Source organism: Arvicanthis niloticus, chromosome 25, assembly GCF_011762505.2.
Source record: "Arvicanthis niloticus isolate mArvNil1 chromosome 25, mArvNil1.pat.X, whole genome shotgun sequence".
Lineage (NCBI taxonomy): Eukaryota > Metazoa > Chordata > Mammalia > Rodentia > Muridae > Arvicanthis > Arvicanthis niloticus.
In genome coordinates this window covers 22,471,535-22,488,170 of record NC_133433.1, presented here as the reverse complement: position 1 = coordinate 22,488,170, position 16,636 = coordinate 22,471,535, and the positions used below count along the sequence as shown (strand labels likewise).

Genomic DNA, 16,636 nt, shown 5'->3' with positions numbered 1-16,636 from the left:
TTACTAAAATTGTTTTTTTTTTTTGTCAATTTTTATTTGATTTCTTCTTCTCCCTCGTGTGTGTGTACATGTGTGTATGAACATGTGTATGCACATGTATGCACATTCATGTAGAGGCAAGAGGCCACCCTCAGGTGTCATTCCTTAGGAACCAACCATGGTGTGTTTTTGAGACAGACTCCCTCACTGTCTAGGATTAGTGAAGCATGCTAGCTTTGGCTGGCCCGTGAGTCCCAGAGATCTTGTCTCCACTCCCCTAATGCTGGAATTGTGAGCATGTTCCTCCATGCCTTGCTTTTCTGTTCTAAGGAGCAAAACCGAGGCCTCATGCTTGCAAGGCAAGCAGGTTCCCGACCAAGCTATCTATCCTGCCCTTGTTGATTGTGTGTGTGTGTGTGTGTGTGTGTGTGTGTGTGTGTGTGTGTGTGATAAAAACCAAAACATACTTTGTAGCTTATTGATATTAGATGGTCAGAAATGGGATATATTCATGATAGAATTTCCATGAACAAGTCAGTGATGACCCAGATGGTAGCTTTGTCAAATGGTTCATTGGAATCTCCTGAGCTCTAAAAGTAAATAGTAGGAATTTGGGTTCTTGTATTCGGACTGACAGAGGACTCAAAAGTACTCATGACAGTTGTGAATTATTTCCTTGATAGGTTCCCTGGAAGCATGCCAGACTGGTCCTTTGGGATGGCAGGGAATGTGGCTTGTGCAAGTGACATCTGAATTAGCAGGGAGCAGTTACTGCTGAGTCCCATTGGAATAGGCAGCCAGCCCCTTAGGGCCCAGTTGGGTTTCCTCTGACCCGTAGTACATTCTCAGGTCTTCTAAGGCCCCAGGGTCTGTGGTATGGGGCCCCTCACAGAGGACTTCAGCTTTGATACTGCATTCTTCTTGAGTAGAGCAGCCTGGAAGGAGAGCCTGAGAGGGCAGAATGGTTGAAGATGGTTGTGATCCACCAGGTGGGTTCAGGGAATCGAACCTGGGTTCTCCGCAAGAGCAAGGATTGCTCTAAACCACAGCCCCATCTCTCCTCTTAAAAGTTGCTTGAAACTAAAAGGAGTTTGAAACTAAAAATTTTTAAATGAAATTCATTGTATCCTTGAGGTTGTTTTGTCTTAATTTGTGCTTAAAGTAGGGGCTTTACAATAGGAATATTTGGACAATGTTAAGAATTGTTCTGACAGGCTGGATGTGGTGGCACATGCCTTTAATTCCAGCACTTGCCAGTTTGAGGCCAGCTTGGTTGACGTAGCAAGTTCCAGGCCAGCCAAAACTACCAAAGGAGACCCTGTCTCAAAACAGAAGAATTATTTCCCCGTCTGACTAATGAACTACTATTTGGGGTGGGATTTTCCCTCCTTTTTCCCTTCTCTTTCTACCTTGCCTTGCGTCCACTTCCCACCTCTTCTTTTCCTTCCTGTATTTCAGGAATAGAAAAGTACTTAGCAGTTCAAAGCAAGCTCAGTGCGTCTGTCTAGTTGTCACAGTGTAACAGTTCTGCATTCACCAGCCTAGTCAGGCGGCCACAGAGACTGACTGGAAAGCTGTCTTCCTGGTGCCTGATACAGGAAGTGATGCCGGCTGCTTGTTTGTTATGTGTCTTCCTGTGGTGCATCTGTGAGGGGCTTGCAGCGAAAAGTTTCTGATGTTCTGATTGGTCATCAAAAGTAAATGACATGTTAACTCTAACTGACTCTTTCACAAGGTGCGGCCACAGCAAGGCTCTAGAAACACATTTTAAGTTTTCTCCTCAGGACACGCCGATTTTAAGCAAAAATATTTTTATAAAGCAGGTTTAATCCCCGAGTTCTCAGGCTGTGAGGTCATGTGGTGTGTTGGTCTTGCCCTGAGAGATTACAATGTGTGCCTTGCCTTCTTCATATGCATGGTGAACACTTGCCTCTTCCCATCTTAATGCTGGACTGTAACATTGACGAAAGTAAAAAGCAGCAGTTCACACTTCTTAGAAAAATGTCCATGTCCAGTACTCCTCAGCGAAGTTGTCATCCTCTCATTATGTTATGAATTTCGATTTTTCACTATTTGTTTCTTTTAAAAAGTTTTTTTTTTTTTTTTAAGGACTGAAATTACAATGCTCTGCCCTTCCCCCACTCCTATCTCTTCATTCAGAACCTCATACCTAGTAACAATTTGTATTTCTTCAGGTTTTTTTGGTTTTTTGTTTTTTGTTTTTTTTCTGTTAGCAGAAGCATGCACAGGTATCTTCTTCTTGAGTATTTCTCGGGAAGCAGAGAAGTACAGTGCTGTGCATGATTCTCAGGCAGCAGACTCTCTTCATTTTCAGAGGTTTGTTGACCGTCTGCACATCAAGATAGAGAAACAGTTTGCATTTGTCTTAAGTAGAATCAGAAGCTACTTCTACTGTCACGTGATTTGCTTTCATTCATCGCTTTACCACAGACAGATTTCCAAATACAACACGTAGCTTACCAGAAGTAGTATTGGTAGGTCACAGGTTTCACATGACTACATTGTCCTGCACAGGCTATGCTGGGCTGTGTTTTGACCACAAGCGTGAACATACGCGTTTTGCATTTTAAGCAGTGTGGTAAAAAGTTGTATTAAAACCAGAACTTGCTGGCACGGTGGCACACAGCTTTAATCCAAGCATTTGGGAGACAGAGACGGGCAGATAGACCTCTGGGGGTTGGATCTCAGCTTGGTTTAGTTGTGACTTTCAGGCCAGCTCTGGCTACATAGTGAGAAGCTGTCCTCAGATAAACAAACAAACAAAAAACGCCAGCCTACTTATCACAGACACTCATTGCATTGTGTGTTCAGTTCCCACTTCTCCCTCCTTCTCCAGGACTAGGACTTGAACCCAGGGCTTTGTGCATGCTTAGTAAGTGCTTATCACTGAGGTCTACATCCCCAGCCCCAAACTGTTTCTTTTAGGCCCCAAATTAAAGTGGCATTGGAACACCTTGAGAAATAACAGTATAACAATATTTGTATAAACCTTTATAGCCTGTAGATTATTTTCTAATGCATCGTTGTTGGTGGACTCTCTGCATTCAAATTTTCAGTCATAGGAAAATAGAGAAGAGTGTGCCGGACTCCCATAGGTCCACTGTGCACCTCCTTCCAGTGTTGCCACTGCTCTCCATGGAGATGGCCAAGTGAGTGACACAGTTTGCTGTACCTGTGTGTTCTTGTTGAAGGGACTGCTGTTTGGAGCAGCAGAGTTACAAGGCCTCATGACCCCAGATCTCCAGTTTATGACTATGGTTGTCACCATGGTCTTTTCGGTTGATGTTCAGGATGAAAATTACCCGTTTTTCTTTAAGATTTAAAAAAAATGAATAAATAAAAGAAGAAAGGAAAACAGTCTTACTACTGTGTACCCAAAGCCTGCCCTTTAAAACTCACTCTGTTGGGGTTTCTGTTGCAGAAGAGGCGGTCCAGCAGGCAGGTGAAGAGGAAGCGATACACTGAAGATTTGGAGTTCAAGATTTCTGATGAGGAGGCAGATGATGCAGATGCTGCTGGGAGAGACTCCCCATCCAACACCTCACAGTCAGAGCAGCAGGTCGGCAGCCAGGCTTGTGCCGTTTCCTATGTACTTTCAGGGTGGACTGGAAATGTTATAGCTGGAAGCCGAGCAGCTCAGTGGCAGAGGTGGACATGGAGCAGGGGAATGTTCTGCTAGCGCTGGCTGAGGAGTCGTGGGAAATTCATTGTTTAGAAGTATCTTAAAAAGCCCTGTTTGCTCAAATTTATTTTTATACAAGGCTATGATATATAATTTGACACGATTTGGAGAATCCGTAGTCTCCACTGAGGAAGAGTCTGAGCTAGAATATGAAGCACTGAGCTCACCTTTGAGAATTCAGTGCTGTAGCTCCCAGAACTGCAATAAAGCACTCAGGTTCATCTCCTGCTGTTTGTCGCCGTCAGAACCCCTTTATAAGATTGCTGCCTCAGAGTACCCAGCAGGGCACACTTTATTTTCTGTGCAGTGTAAATGGTGGATAAGATAGTTTGTATGTAGCACGGGGAGTAACAGAATTGATTATTGCAAAGATTTTATTTATTCATTTTTTGCTATTACTGTACTTTAGTTAACAAACTGGTTGCCAGTTGAAGGGCCCTAGTAAATGCAACTTGGTGCTTAGTTGGCAGTTTGTTCTCTGTTAAATTGTTGTACACAACCTCTGTAGGACAGAGCTGTCTACAGTAACAGAGCAGAGGGAGTATTCACTCCATGAATGTAGATACGTAGATGCAGAAAAGTTACTAGCAACCCGCTGTCATGCACAGATTCCTTTTGCTTAGCAGCCAGAGTGAATGCCTTGTGGCTTGGGGGAATGTGCTTGTCTCCACAATTAACCACACAGTCAGGAAGTCATAAGCACAGCCCTTCCTTTGCCTTTCTGTAGTGTGAGGTTTTTCTTGTTTTTAGTCATTTTTTCCCACTGTTAACTTTGGACCAAGTGGTTTAAAGGGCTGAGAGGCGTGGGCAGAAGGGAGTACTTTCCCACTTGCTTTTACAGCACAGTTCAGATGGTTTTCCATTTTGGATCGATTGATACCACTTTTTCTTTTATAGGAATCTGTTGATGCAGAAGGCCCAGTGGTGGAGAAGATTATGAGCAGTCGCTTAGTGAAAAAGCAGGTGAGCGCCATGTGCAAAGACAGAAATCCACATGGGGGGATCTTCCAGGTTGTTTGCTACATCATGCCCTTTTAAGATTCCATTAAGGAGCTGGGTATGGTGGTGGTGCAGGAGGATCAGGAGGATCGGGAATTCGAGGCCAGCTTGTTCTACATGTGACCATTTCTTAGAAAAGCAACAACAACAACAAAAACCAAAACAAACAAAGAAAGAAAGACAAGAAAAGCCCAATGATTACATTATCATAAGATGAAACTTCTGGTGATATTTCTCATCCCCTCTGATATACTAGCCCAATATAAGTTGGGGGATGGGTGATTACTCTAGAGTGAGATCAGAACTCCATTAAGCAATGACATTAAGATGTGAGTGATCAACCTATGTAACCCTATTTGGAGAAGGCAAGAAACTCAAAAGACTCCAAAGAAACGTTTAAGACTTATACAATTACAGACTGCCTTTTTCATAAAAAGTGTTCCTAAAAAGACCTTGCTTGGGAGCTCCCCTTAGAAATGCCCTCAGCAGGCTCTGTCTGTCATTGGGGCGAGCAGGCTGCTCACAACGTTTATTTAGCATATTTAACTTAATGTGTTGAAAGTGTCTTTGTTACCACTACAGAGTAGATATCGATAGTGCCTGCCAGTGCGAAGCAGGTAAGCTCGCGGCCAAGGGACGTTAGAGAAAAGAACTCCAGTATTTTATCTAACCCCAGGAAATTCTCTGCTCCATGTCGGTTGCCTTCTTGCCCAAATTAGGAAGTGTTGAGCTTGTGTCTCTAGAAAGTAGGTACTGTGGATATACGTCAGCCAGTCAATCCCGAGTAGCCCTTTGTATTTTTTGAAATGTAGAGCAAATGATGTGGTTTCTTTTAGTAAAATGTATACAAGGTGGTTTCCCAGTGGCCAAGAGAATCATGGGACTTAGGTGCTATCCTAAAGCTTATCAACTATCAGATGAGGGAAAAGACAAAGAGACAAAAGCATTGCCACCAGCAGCAAACTACTGGCAAGCATAGATACTGAAGACAAGTTCTTCTGTTAATGTATCGTCTGTTGGGGCTGAAGATATAACTGAGCAGTCAAGAGCACTTTCTACTTCAGAGGACCTGAGTTCAGTTCCCAGCACCCTTTTTGAATGTTTCAAAACTACCTGTAATGTAACTCTAACTCCAAGTGATCCGATGTTCTCCTCTGACCTACAGTCACATATGTGCATGCACATAGACACATACATAAAAATAAATCTTGTATTTTATAAACTAGGAGCTCATTGAGATACCCTTGCACCAGCAGTGGGCTTGTGTGTCCCTCTCACCAAGGTTTCCTTCTTTCTTATGTACTCAGAATTTACACATTTATCAGCTTATATACCACACGCTCCTAGAAAAACTATCCGGAGCAATAAGACAAAGTACTTCAAACCGGGTGTAAAGGAGGAATATGTAGGATGTTGTTGGTGACTGAGTTTGTAGCTTCATGCCCTGATGGATTAAATAAATGATAAAAACCAAGCCAGGTTTGTCACCTGTTGAAACAGACATGAGCATACTTAGCTCGTTAGAAAGGTTGCCTTTTTCCTAATGACTCTAGAACTGTTAGTTTATGAGTCTATGGTAAAAGATATATGGTAAAAGTTAAATAGTTGGCATGCTTCAAAGAGTGGTCCCCTTCACTGAATTGACACGGGTTGAGGAAGATCGCATGTTATTAGTGGGATTGGGTGCACTAATTTCTGTTGAATTGATAGTATTTCAGCAGGCATACTTAGTGGGTTTACAGCTGAAATTATAATTAGTTCTATTATCCATAGCTAGTAAGATTATACTTGGTTCAGACATGGCTTCTTTTTCTGTTTTGCCTGCTTCAGAGAACTTAGTTTTTCCCCTCTGCCCACCTTTACTTCCTGGTACCCATGGATTACGAATTGATATTACCACCATCTGTGAACAGCCCATGTGGCTTTCTATAAGGCATTAGAGGTCACTGCAGATGTATATAAGGGTAGAGTGTTTACTGCAGTGGTTCTCAACCTCCCTAATGCTGTGACACTTTAACACAGTTCCTCGTGTTGTGGTGACCCCCAACCAGAAAATGTTTTCATTGCTACTTTATAACTGTAATCTTGGTATTGTTATGAATTGTAATGTAAATATCTGATAAGCACAATGTCTGATATGTTACTCCTGTGAAAAGGTTGTTCATCCTTCAAAGGGGTAGTGACCCACAAGTTGAGAACCACTGATTTATTGACTTGGTAAATCTGGGAATGGAGAAAATTGGTGGGAGAAGTTCCGGGGAAGACAGGAACTGTCTGAGAGTAGGAAGAGTGGAGCGCCCACAGATGCTTATCTGTTGCTGCTGGCCCTCAACGGCTTCCAAAAATCCAACAGAAGATACCGAGCATCCATAGCCACTAACTTTTAAACTGATAATGCTATCAACGTTCACTGCATTAAGTTATCACCTCTAAAAATTGATAACATGGCACAAATATTGCACTCGGAAACAAAAAGAAACTTGAGATTTTCCTGTGGGTTCCAGCTATGCTTCCTATACCATGAATAATTTAAGAGTCATCTCCCTGGGAAAGCCACCTCAGCTTAGCACACCATGACAGTGGGCGTGACTTGGCATTTAAATATTGTCCTAAACACAAGTTAATATCCACAAGACCCAGGGCAGGAGTCTTGTATATGAACGTTGGGGTATATTTGAATGTGTGCATACATATTTAGACTGCATAGGTGTTATGTATTCCATATTTAGTACACACTTTCTACATGACGTTTATCTATAGGAAAGAATCCAAATCCTTTTTTGGATCATAAGGTCAGAAGTATCTTAGAGGCAAATTCTGGATGAACTATATTCTATCTCCTAAAATTTATTTTTCTATAACTTATTTAATATGATATATTTTCTTTATAAAAAGTTACTTTAAATTCCAGGATAACTGAACCAAACAATAAAAAAGTAGAACATTTTATAAAGTTAAAGTCTTGACTGTATTCCCTAGAATATCTGTATTTTCTCACTAAGTAGTCTGTGGCTCACTATCTCTGTTGGAGTGTGAAATATATTAGAGCAGAAGCAGTTTATTATTTTTGTCTGGATACCTTTTCAAATTTTTGTTCATTATTTGTATCATTTTGAGTAGGGGAGCAATCTAATTTAGAAAAGCCATTCCTTCTTTGAGGGTGCAGGTTATCATGTGCTGGGGGCTGTCTCAAGGCCATGTGAGAGAAGGTAGGCTCCTTGCCTGATATAAAGTTCTTGGTCACATGAACACTGAGACAAGTATATTAATACATCCGAAACATCAAGTTTCATGTAACCTGTAAAGATTCCTTATACTCCCTGGGGAATGAAAGGAATACCATTTTCAAATGTCTATTGAACACATGAAAATACTCAGAGCACTGACAGGTTAAACAGTGGCTGGCCAAGGAGTGTTGTCAGTGTTGTGTGTATGTGCCTGTGTGATGGTGTTTGTTACCACCCCATCATTCATTGAGTCTGTAGAGTGTGGTAGTTTCTGCACACTGGTAGTGGTAGTGTGGGCTGTTGGAGGATGGACAAAGTAGAAGTCTTTAGTGAATTCTTGAAGAGAGTCATGAATCAGTAAAGCATGTACACATTTATGTGAAGTGTAGCTAGCGGCTGTAGTTGAAGTCCACAAAGAATGTGGCCATGTTACATGTATGGCCAGTTAAACAGAGGACAGCATTTTGTTTTCTTGGGGACATTTGGAAGATACAGGCCCCACGGTGGTCCTTCACCAATTCCAGGTGCTGCTAACTGGAGTCTCAGAGCCCATGACAGTTCTAGATCCTCTTGCCAGGGGTTATAGCAGGTTCCTCCGGGAATAGGTGATCGTGACAAGAAAGTAGGTCTTACTGAGTTGGAGACAGATGGCTTTCAGGGAGCAGAATGGAACTAGAATACAACCAGGGTCCACTGCTGAAGGTTCTGGTCTGCATGTTTTAGTGACAAAATTATGGGGCACTGAGCCCAGTAAGAACAAGGCAGAAAAGATAGCATGGAAGGAGAGGAAATGACATCACATATAGATGATGGTTTGTTTGATCCCACCCAGAAGGGATGTTGTTTTCAAAAATTCACAGAAATATGGATTGTGCCCCAGGTTACTTCAGATCCACTTTGAGCTAACTTTTAGGATGTGCTGAAAGACCCCCCCCCCCTCCTCTTGCTGGTTGTTTTCATCTTTAATTTTCTTCTGGAGTCTCATTCTGTATAAACGTAATATATCTTGAACAGAGCAGGATGAAGAACTAGCGGGGTAGAAAACGGAGTCAGGTTCTAGATGGATCGTCACTTGATGCAAAGAGAGCAGGGAAGTGACCTGGGTTTTTGAGCTGCCTCTTGTGTGTGCGGTCATTTCCTTTCGTTTTGGATAAATAAAAGCTGAATGTGTTGGTTTGAAAGCTGTTTTATGGTTAGGTCCTTTCGTAAGCTTACTAGGGTAAAACGAGATGCTGATAGGTGTTGGCCACACTCTAGAATATCTAGGCTTCTCATTGGTGAGAAGCAGTTTAAAATGCAGGTTTAATTGAAACTGATAAAAGGTTTAAGGGAATTCTAAGCAGATCATAGTCTTTAACTATGGTATGAAGGCCAGCCCAAGAGCCCTTGGAAGACACGTGCCCTCTGTCATCCTCCACGCCAGCTCTCCTGTTTGGCCCTGGCCACGGTCCTGTTCACCCTCATTTTCTTCAAAGGCCTATGAGACCAGAGGGCAACTATTTGTGTGCCTCCAGGCAGGCTCGCCCGCTCTCGTAGGAGCATGAAAGCGTGGGTAAAGGATGTTTATGACTTACATCTTTGTTTTATCTACTTAAACACTTGTAAGAAAATGACATATTATGAATCGTTCCACACCCTAAAAGCAAAAGCAAAAGGGAAAAGAGATTTCTAAACCATCACAGTGATGTTGTCTCCGGTACCTTCTGGAAGCAGTCTGACCACCGAAAGCTCTTGACTTGGCGGACATGCATCGCAATTTTAACCCACCTAAATGTGGGATTGGAAGTGTTAATTTTATTTGGCTGCCATGTGTGTGAGACATCTTGTCTGAGAGACTTTAATTGTTCCACTGAGTAAAACTCAAACCATTCGTAGTGACACCCCAAGTCCCACCATAAGAACAAGGTTTCCTTTTATATGGTTTCTTGTTTAGAGTTATTAACTATATGGAGAAATAAATGTCTTTTAAATATTTTAAAACATTACAAAACCCACAATGTAAAGTTGCCATGAGGCAGCCAAAAATAATACATATGGCATTCAGGAGAGCAGTCGCTAATTGGCTGCTGCCTGAGAAAATGGCACGCTTGGCGTCTACTTAACACTGCGGGTTTGGCAGAAAGCCAGGCTTGGGGTCAGGTTGTTGTGAATGAAGCTGCATGTGGTTAGGGAGGAGTTAAAATGATTCATGCCATACAATCACAAGCACGTTGAGTGGAGCGGCATGCGTGTGCCTGACTACGTCAGTCCCCATGGCACAGGCTGCCAGGGCTTCCTGTGTGCCCATCTTTCCAGGAAGGCCCCCCTCAGGCATCATGTCTCCAGGCAGGAGTATATGGTTGCTTTTGAAATCTTTGGTATATGATTTTAAAGTGTGTACCTCAATCTTCTTTCGTTGCAGAAGGAATCTGGCGAGGAGGTAGAAGTTGAAGAATTTTATGTGAAGTACAAAAACTTGTAAGTAAATTGTTCCTCTTTTCAATGGGGAAGGGTATACCCGGACTACAGGACTTTGTAAGGATTGTGAACATGGTTTCTTTGCCTCAAGGAAGGGTGTTTCCTCCTGACTCTGTTATTTGTGGTACTTTACAGTCGTTTTTCTAGAAAATATTCTGAGAAATTTTCTAGAAAATATTCTATGTGTAAAAGTTGACTAACTTTTTCTTACATAAACAAGAAGGCCGTTGTAGACATTTGATAACAGTGAAATAAAGTAAAAGTTGCCCACTCCCAAAGAGCGATGCCTTCTTCACACTTGTTCCTTTCCCTGCATCTGAGATGAGAACTCTGTAGCCCTTCAGAGGCCCAGCGGCCCAGGATGCTCTCAGGTTTTTTGTAATGCACTGAGCATGGCTCTATGTGGATTGCTTTCAATATTTGGTTAGTGGGTTTAGTTTAGTTAGGTTTTAATCTGAGTGGAGAAACACAGCTGCCTTGAGCTATGTCGTGGGATCTGTGTGCTCATGTTGGTGTGGTTTTCAGGATTGGTTGTTACCGTCCTGAAGACCGAGGCTCTTCTTAACCAGGCAAACAGCTAAGGACAGATACCTTCGTTGACCACCGATATGTTTTCTCTGCTTTGCTCTTCTGAAGACAGACCCTAAAGCCTGGGGGAATCAGTTCTGGTGTTTTTAAGGAGGATTTTTAGGAATTGCTATGAAAATAGCCCAAGAAAGTACATTGCCCTAGGAAACTGACCACTGGGTGCCATGTTTCTCTCTGCTTTGTCCCTTCGATCTGCATTGTATAAATACAGGGTCACTCTTCTGAGGAGGTAAGCAAAACATTAAGTAAAAAGATGAAAGTGTCTCTTGGTCATACTGTGAGAGTCAGTGACACAAAGTCTGGCAGTATAAAATAAAATGTGCAATAAATGTTAGCTGCCATCAGCATTGTGTCTTCATGGTGAGTTTGTGTCTATGTACATTGTTCATATGAGGTAATTTCCTGTGGGGGAATCCTTAAAGAGAGAAACCAAATAGGTGGGGGTAATTTAAATGAGCTGCAGGGGGAATTCAGAGGGAGGACTGAGGGTAAATGTTGATTGACATGTAATTGCACCAATAGATGACAGGGATCTGAGACAGTGGCAGTGGGACCCAAAGGTTGCGATCCATTACTCCCTGTGGGAAGCTCTAAAGACAGCACAGGGCCTGTCAGCACCAGGCACTGCTGCCAAGCCAGGAGAAAAGTTATCAAACAGGCAACAATAAGTTTAAGTGGGGACTAAGCTGGTTTACTGTGCACTGTTAAGGAGACGAAAAGGAAATTAAACTTTCAATAGAGATTTTTATTAACGTGTGTTTTGATGCTAATTCAGGTTTGTAAGAAAGTTGCAAAAACAGTAGGACAGATTTTTTTTTATTGTGATTAACCTGTATCTGAAATACTTTGAGATTGTTAAATATGGTGATGTGATGTTTACTAAGTCAGCTGGTCATCCCTTCCTGGTGGAATATTTGTGCTTTTAACTTAAAGATGGCCTTTATTCTCTGCCCTGGCTAATTCATGGGGGGTGGGGGGGCGGGTGTCATTATATTGCGATTTGAGTTCTTCACTCTTTCCCTTCTCCCTTTGGAACATCGATGCCAGAGTGTGTTCCCTGTTCATCCTGTCTCTGCAACTTGAAGCTGTAGAATCAGTTTTGCTATTTTCTCATAAGATAGAGAATGTAGGAGCCAAATGTGGGCAGTGAGCTTGCTCACTCCTGCTGAGGAGTCACCAAGTGTAGACGTTGCTAGGATTGTATACACACCTGCAGACACGCACACTCACGATCTTCAGGCATGTGTAATTGTTTGTTACATGTATGTGCTTACCTTTACCTATGCACCCACCTGCCTAACAACAAAACAGTATCTTCAGTTGATAATTCCAGCACTACCCAGCACTCCCACAGGGTACCCTCTGCCCTTTCTCCTTTCAAGAGTAGCTAGTCCCCTCTTCAATGATAAGAAGCTTGGCTCTTATCATCTGGTTGTTGTTGGTGGTGGTGGTTTGGTTGGTTTGGTTGGTTTGGTTTTGTCAACCTTAAAATATACAGGAAAGGAATTAAGAATTTCTAGTGGAGCCAGGTGGTGCACGCCTTTAGTCCCAGCACTGGGAAGGAGGCAGAGGCAGGTGGATCTCTGAGCTGGTCTACAGAGTGAGTTCCAGAACAGCCAAGGCTCCTTAGAGAAACCCTGATTTAAAAAAAAAAAAAAAAAAAAAAAAAAAAAAAAGAACAAAATAAAAAGAGAACTACTAGCTGAGTTTTTGTTTGTGTTTCTTTGTTTAGAATGTTTTATACTAGTTTCAAGGGTAGAAGTTAAATACCTTACTCAGAATCCCCTTAGTTCCCAGGTCCCCGTCCGTCCCTTTATTGTTTATTCCACACGCCATTGAGTTGATCAGTTTCAGTTTGAGATTTAATTTTATCTTAGACATCTCTTTTGTATTTTTAAATTGGTGAAAATATTACCATGAGTCAAAAGTCAGAGCTGCATACAAGGATTAGTCGGTTGAGAAGCGTCCCTTCTGTTCTAACTTACCGCTTAGTACCAGGCTTCTCCTTCCTATACTTCTTGACACAAGTAGCAGGTATATAGGCAGGTATGTGCACACACAGGAGCACACGCATTCCCTGTCTTAAACGGTTGTATAGCATTAATATACTTTTTGCTCTTTTCTCTCCTTTCCTGTTCTGGACATCACTACAGGAGTCTTTGTGGGAGCTGTGCTTTTTTTTTTAACAGCTGCATAGTAGTCCACTGCATGATTGTAGTGCAGCTGTTCAGGCTCCCACGTCTGTGACCTTGTAAATAATTGCATTTTGTAGATAGACAGTGCCACAGTGATTTTTCTCATGCGTGCCTGTATATATTTTCAATTTGTTGGGTATTTACCATCAAGGTGAATTCCTTAAAAAACAAACGGGATTACTATATGAAGGTATAAAAAAAAATAAATGTGGTTTAAAACTAGTGTACATTGTCATGTGAGGGTACATGCATGTACGCCACTGCACGTGGTGGTGATCAGAGGGCAGCTTTCCAGAGTCAGTGGGTTCCTAGGTTCCAGGAAGCACCGGATCCCCTGAGCCAACTTACTAGCCCCACGGGTATAGTGCTGAGAGATGTACCAAACTCCTGCATTCACAGGTGTCCTCAGCCTTCCCAGCATGCTGTGCTGTCTTCTCAGGCTCGGTGACGTTTAGTTAACATTTTCTCTTGACCATAAGAACACCATTTCGTGAGCTTAATAACTGTCTTTTGCCACTTCCCTGCGTATGCATTTGCATATGTTCCTATCACTCGTGTATTGGTTTGTGAGCTCTTTGGACATGAGGGTTCTCAGGCCTCTCTTGGACCAGAAGCTGCCAGGGTGCTTACAGTCCTGCTGTCTTCTAACTTTCTGTACTTATTGCAGTATAAATCTTAAAGGTGAGATGGCTCAGCACTCGTGCGCAAACCTGACAACCTGAGTTTGAGCTGGTTTCTTACCAACATTGTTATCTGACCTCCACATGTGCACCATCTAACACCACCACCACCACCACCACCACCACCACCACCACCACCACCACCACCACCCCCACCCCCACCCCCACCCCCCATACATTTAAGAGTTCTGTAATTAGACGTATCAGTCTTTTATTGGCTCTGGCTTTCCATTCATTCTTCCCTATATTGCTGTGAAGGTAGAATTAGCCCACATTTTCCTCTAGTATATGCATGTTTTTTTCTGCTTCAGGGCATGATGTGTTTGGTGTTCACGCTTGTCAACAACAGAGCCCCAGTTTGAGAAACAAACCGTCATTTAATTCCCTCACTGTGTGGATGTCATAGCATGTCCTTAATTACACCTAGACAGTTCAGGTCAGTCAATCAGTATGATGTTTTGATTCAGTCAAAAGGCAGGGTAAAGATGAGCTGTCTAATGCTGTTGCCACTGTACTATGGCTTGTGAGTACACGTTCACTCTAAATAATGGAAAGGATTGTATACTGAATGCATAGCTAGGAACGTGGCTATTTTTGGCATTATTATTACTGTATTTAACTGTATGTGCTATACTTTCATGCATTTGGTAACACAGAAAGTTTCTACTTGTTACCACAAACATATGGATAACTTAACCATTCTGAGGCATTACAAGTTTTTTTTTGTTTTTTGTTTGTTTTGTTTTGTTTTTTGTTTTTTCGAGACAGGGTTTCTCTGTGTAGCCCTGGCTGTCCTGGAACTCACTCTGTAGACCAGGCTGGCCTCGAACTCAGAAATCCGCCTGCCTCTGCCTCCCAAGTGCTGGGATTAAAGGCGTGCACCACCACTGCCCGCCTTACAGTTATTTATATCACCCGACCATGGGAATTTTTTAGGTCCTTTACAAATTATGGGATGACTGTCTACCTCACATGGTCTGTCATAGATCACAATGTTAGATGCACACAATTACAGTTAAGTCTGTCTTTTCCATAGTTATTTGAGCTATGCCCCTTGTGTAATATATGTATTTGCATCTATGTATCCATTCTTCTTTTTTCTCTCCTATGTGTGTGTACGTGTGTTTGCACGTAGGCACGTGTATGGGTATGCATGCACATGTTGGTACATGTGTTTGGAAACATTGTGAATCATCAGTCTTGTTTTACCATATTCTCAACTGAACCCAGTGCTCACCAACATGGCTTTCTAGCTATCCTTGCCAGGCAAGGCTTTGCCGTACGAGCTCTGGAATTGCATGTAGGCATCCATGTCTACCTGGCCTTTACGTAGCTTTTAGAAACCCAAACTCCTGAGACTCATGTCTTAGTCAGGGTTTAGTTAATAACTTAGAACGTGGGAGAAGTCAGCGCCTGCACTGGGGGCAGGACCTGCAGCAGAAGCCATGGAGGAGCTGTTTCCCTGCTTACTCCTTATGTCTTGCTCAGCCTGCTTTCTTATAGAACTGAGCACCACCATCCCACAGTGAGCTGGTCCCTCCCACATCAACCATAAGTCAAGAAAACCACTACAGACTTGCTTACAGGCAATCTGATGGAGACCTTTTCCCAAATGAGGTTTCTCGTCCCAGATAACTCTAGCTTCTGTCAAGTTGACAACACCACCAACAAAACAACCCCACAATAGACCCCATTCTTAACTTGATATGCAAACACATCACGTATTAAATCATAACCCTTTCCTTTTTGTTCATCTCTGAGATCGCATATTAATATTGATATTCTAATACTAAACATTCCAACCTATAAAGCCCCACGGTTTGTAAAAATTCAAACGCATTAAAAGCTTTAAAATGTCCAGTCTCTTAAAAGTAAAAGCCTCTGTAAATATCCATTGTCTTTAAAATATTCCAGCTGCTCTTAATGGTTGACTCTGTAAGAGAAAGACAAGTTATGTAGTTATTTTCAAAAAGAAGATCCAGGGCACAGTTATAATCAGATCAAAGCAGAACTACAGTCTTGCAGTGCAGTAAGCTCAGTGTCTTACATGTGGGGTTCACTCTAGGCCACCAGCTTCCTAATGCTGTGACCCTTTAATATAGCTCCTCATTCTGTGGTGACCTCCAGCCATAAAATCAATTTTGTTGCTACTCCATCCACAACTATAATTTTATTGCTGTTATAAATTGGTATTGTAAATATCTGATATGAAGATGGTCTTAGGCAACCCTTGTAAAAGGGTCATCTGACCCCCAGTGGGGTTGTGACTCACAAGTCGGGAACCACTGCTTTATGGTCTTCTGGACTCTATAGGGTCTAAGCAGCTTTGCATCTGACTATGCCATCTACAGTACACCCAGCTTGTCTTGTACACTCAGCCTGGCTCCGTTCCATACCTGTTGCTGTCCTTGGTAGTCAGCCTGTGATACCGACATCTCCAAAATGCTAAGATCTGTGACACAATTTTGTTACTCTTTTACCAGTAGTTTTTTAAGGTTCTCTTCAAGGACTCTGACCCTGCCACATGGTGACCCCTTAAGTTCTGTGGCTTCTTCTGCTATTGAGGCTACACCTTTATTAATGTCCTCTTCTGGCTTCTCATGGCGTTCAGCCATTCTTCGTGACCCCTTTATGCTTTTTAAACCAGTGTCACATATGAGACTCTTACACAGAAATACCACATCTAGCCTTGGCCCTTCTGGACCACACAGCTTCTGAGTTCTGGCCTTGAGGAAGCACTTCCCAGAAGACTTCACCTCAATGATGCTGGGCTGTTCTTTATCATAATTCAAATACTGAACAGTGCTG

The 16,636-nt window shown here is 42.4% G+C and overlaps 1 protein-coding gene across 5 annotated transcripts in view; it reads left to right on the top strand.

The window, feature by feature from the left end:
* Positions 1-16,636, top strand: part of Chd7 (chromodomain helicase DNA binding protein 7) — a 183,962-nt gene that overhangs the window by 115,052 nt on the left and 52,274 nt on the right. For all 5 annotated transcript variants that reach the window (XM_076924229.1, XM_076924231.1, XM_076924230.1 and 2 more), the window contains exons 5-7: positions 3,422-3,559; positions 4,580-4,645; positions 10,310-10,365. In XM_076924229.1, coding sequence (XP_076780344.1) covers positions 3,422-3,559; positions 4,580-4,645; positions 10,310-10,365 — 260 coding nt within the window. The remainder of the gene's footprint in view (positions 1-3,421; positions 3,560-4,579; positions 4,646-10,309; positions 10,366-16,636) is intronic.